The 3,763-nt window shown below is 55.4% G+C and overlaps 2 protein-coding genes across 2 annotated transcripts; both read left to right on the forward strand.

Moving 5' to 3' along the window:
- The first annotated feature begins 640 nt into the window (after positions 1–640).
- On the forward strand, positions 641–1,909 carry BDP55DRAFT_86868 (uncharacterized protein). Its single transcript, XM_060581282.1, has one exon. The coding sequence runs from the start codon at positions 775–777 to the stop codon at positions 1,651–1,653; it is 879 nt and encodes a 292-aa protein (XP_060431487.1). The 5' UTR covers positions 641–774; the 3' UTR covers positions 1,654–1,909.
- On the forward strand, positions 1,730–2,838 carry BDP55DRAFT_659488 (heme peroxidase; the record flags this gene model as incomplete). Its single annotated transcript, XM_060574550.1, is given in 4 exon segments — positions 1,730–2,104; positions 2,205–2,455; positions 2,467–2,495; positions 2,543–2,838. Coding segments are annotated over 2 exon segments (521 nt in total), but the record flags the coding sequence as incomplete, so codon positions are not given.
- Positions 2,839–3,763: the final 925 nt, after the last annotated feature.

The following is a 3,763-nucleotide window of genomic DNA, read 5'->3' on the forward strand; positions in this document are numbered from 1 at the left end:
TTTTTCTCGCCCTGCTTATGAAAGTACCCCTCGGAGATGTTCGGTTAGGAAGTTCAGCCCATTACGTATCAGAAGTCTGAACGCCACAGTCAGACTGAAGCAGAATAAGGACGGAAAAGGGTTGGAAACCATGTGGCATGTGTCAGCGTAGACTGATATCATCCCGTGCGGCGTGCCTTAGCTCAGCAGGCCATGTCATTTCTCAAGATACGGCGGGCGGTATCGGGGACCGGTACGTTTCGAACGTCGATATCGGGCTCTGGTTTGCTAGCGCAGCAACCATCACGGCACACCTTTCTCACCGTTTTACGGTTTACCCGTAGCGTACATGTGCCCGTAAGAAAAAGCGAGGAAGAAAAAAGAGAAATGCAACAGATACGGACACCAAACAGCCGCACAAGCGGGCTCCACAACGAAAGAAGGCCTAGCAAACGTAAATGGGAACACAACGCACGCAACAGCACGCCTAACAAACTTGGGATATCCACATGGCGAGGCAGTCCCATCGTCCGTCCACGTCCATCGATCCTTGCAAGCAGACCCCCGACGCAAGCCCTTGGATAGAAAGATGGATACCCGCAAACACCCCGGTCCAATGCTGGAGCTCCTGCCTCTGACCACTCAGAAGTTCCCAATTTCTCATTTCACAAGTTCACGGGTGCCAGAGGTCCCCTCCCTCGGTTCTTGAACCCCCCTTCCCGATGGGCAATGGACCGTGGAAACTGACTCTACCTCTGCTAGTGTCAAAGGCAGGCTGGTGCCGGTGCAGGGTACATGTGTATTTCTCAAACGCCCCCAGGGCAACGAACATTCGAGATTTATATTCAAAGGGCCGCGCCGCCAGTCTCTCCTTCCACTTCGCTTCCCCCCCCTTTTCCGAAAGCTTCCTTCCCTTCTTCTAGTTCCTGCAATTGTGTTGTTGATACCTCCCGGAACTTCATAACCACATCACCAAAGCTTCCACCAAGGTGGGTCACATCCAAACTCCCGCCAGAGCTCTCTACACAATCCCCTTTGCCATTGAGCTCCTGTCCTGCCGCCTTATCTCATACCGATATTACCCGATACACTTGTGTCTCTCAACAAACACACCACACACACACTCCCAAAAGAAACCCCCCAAGTCTAACATTCCAACTCGCACAGATGGCCGCTTCCGCAAGACATTTCGCCCGCGCGGCCCTGAGAACCTCCACGAGAACCTCCTTCGCCGCCGCTGCCCCCCGCCAGGCCTTCCGCCAGCAGGGCCGCCGCTTCTACTCCTCCGAGCCCGCCAGCAAATCCGGCAGCTCGACCTGGATCTGGCTCTCCGGCCTGGCTGTCGCCGGCGCCGGCGGCGCCTACCTCTTCACCAAGGAGGGCGGCGTCTCCGCCGGCTCTGTCCCCAAGGTCGTCAACCCCACCAAGGCCGACTACGAAAAGGTGTACAAGGTCATTGCCGACCGCCTCGAGGAGAAGGACGACTACGACGATGGCAGCTACGGCCCCGTCCTCGTTCGTCTTGCGTGGCACGCCAGCGGTACCTTTGACAAGTTGACTGGCACTGGCGGCAGCAACGGTGCTACCATGCGCTTCGCCCCCGAGTCTGACCACGGTGCCAACGCCGGCTTGAAGGCTGCTCGTGACTTCCTTCAGCCCGTCAAGGGTGAGTGAAACCCCCTTCGCCCGCGAACAACTGCTGCTGCTTCTGCTTGCCATTTGGACCAACCCTCGCTAACCTTTTCGCGTAGAGCAGTTCCCCTGGATCACCTACTCCGACCTCTGGATCCTCGGTGGCGTCGCCGCCATCCAGGAGATGCAGGGTCCCATCATCCCCTACCGTCCCGGCCGCAATGACGGTGAGGCCGCCGCCTGCACCCCTGACGGCCGTCTCCCCGACGCCTCCCAGCGCGAGAAGCACCTCCGTGACATCTTCTACCGCATGGGCTTCAACGACCAGGAGATTGTTGCTCTCTCTGGCGCCCACGCTCTCGGACGCTGCCACGTCGACCGCTCCGGCTTCGACGGTCCCTGGACTTTCTCCCCTACCGTCTTGACCAACGACTACTACAAGCTTCTGCTTAACGAGAAGTGGCAGTGGAAGAAGTGGGATGGTCCCGCTCAGGTAAGCCAACTTGCTTTCTTTCTTTTTTCCGTTCGTGGTGGCCGACTTGGCGCAAATTGAAATGCAAGAGGAAAGATGTGCTAACGATTTGACCGCGCAGTACGAGGACAAGGGCACCAAGTCCCTGATGATGCTTCCCGCCGACTACGCCCTGATCCAGGACAAGACCTTTAAGAAACAGGTCGAGGTGTACGCCAAGGACAACGAGGCCTTCTTCAAGGACTTCTCCAACGTCATCGTCAAGCTGTTCGAGCTCGGTGTTCCCTTTGCCCAGGGTGCTGAGGAGCGCTGGACCTTCAAGCCCACTTGGCAGGATTAAAGCAATCGCTCATCCTGAAGGGTGACTGACTGCGATCCCTCAGGGGAAAGAAAAACGATAGAGCAAAGAGGAAAAAGAAAAGGGAAAAAGACAAGGGATCTAGACCTTTTGCGACGAGAAGAGAGATATCCACGCGGAATGGCGTACCGAGAGATAGAGAGGAGGAAAGAGTCTGTTCGAGAGAGTGGCGTCCACTTGATGCCCCCTTCTCCTCGAACTTGGTTTTCGAGCGTCTGACCAAGCTACCTGTAGTCCACTCCTGGACTTGTTTTCATATTTATGTTGTTTATGTCCATAGTTCTTGTAAAACATCAACACGAACCTTGAAAGACCTAACGTACCTTCCGCACCAATTGAAATGCCCGCCTGCAGCGTGGGAAGATGGAGGTGACATGAGGTCGGAATAGAGATGAGATGGAGGAGGGGGGGAGGGAATGAATTGTCCGATCGTCTTGACACTATTAAGTATTAGACGGAAACCACACCCTGGCCCGGTTTCCCCTCTCCCGCGTACTTTGACAAGCGTCACCATGGACGCACCCCCGGATGGACGGGATTGACGGGAGCCATGCTCGTTGCGCGTCATGCATGGCAGCGTTGGTGGTCTGGAACGAGCAGGTGTCAGGCTGGACCAATCCCTGTTGGTGCCTTAGTACCTATTTCGTTCATCATCATCACCACCACACAAGTCGACGCCATGTGCCATCCTAGCGGCCTGCTACCCCGGATTGGGGGGGAGTAACATGGGGTAAGTAACGGCGCTTTCCCCCGCATTCTGTGTCCCATGCATCCTCGTTCTATGCAGCTTTATTGTTTGGGTGATGGAATGGTACCTTCAGATGATGGTTGTTGGTTTTTGATGGAGTTTAGCCTGTCTGTTCTGTGAACGGGGCTTTGACGAGCACACTCTTCTCAACCCTTGTCCAGGAGCGATGCAGATGGATGTCGAATCTACTGAAGACAGCCCGTGACGCAGCACGCGCTTCTACTAGGCGAGGTGCTGTGTTTCCACCCTGGTCCATCATTGCAGATGCCAGACCAAGTCCGATCGGTCTCGAGACGCGCACGTTCCGAAGTAATCGGGTAGCGGTGCTCCTAGTCCGGGAAGGCTCCTCCGAGTCGTCGATTTGCAAGTCTAGCACCCTCGGCAACCTCAGCTCTGTGAAGGAACACTCACCCGTGAGACTGGGTTGTAGGTACGATCCCGTTGCCCACAGTCGCTTTTTGAGGTTTTGCATTGATTATTAGACCTAGTAATGATGTATTAGCCTATTTGTTCCATTTAGAAGGCAGCGACGTCTTTGTATGGTGTGGAATAGAGAGATAGCTCGTGAGCGGAG

Source organism: Colletotrichum godetiae, assembly GCF_030913485.1.
Source record: "Colletotrichum godetiae strain CBS 193.32 chromosome Unknown BDP55scaffold_14, whole genome shotgun sequence".
Taxonomy (NCBI): Eukaryota; Fungi; Ascomycota; class Sordariomycetes; order Glomerellales; family Glomerellaceae; genus Colletotrichum; species Colletotrichum godetiae.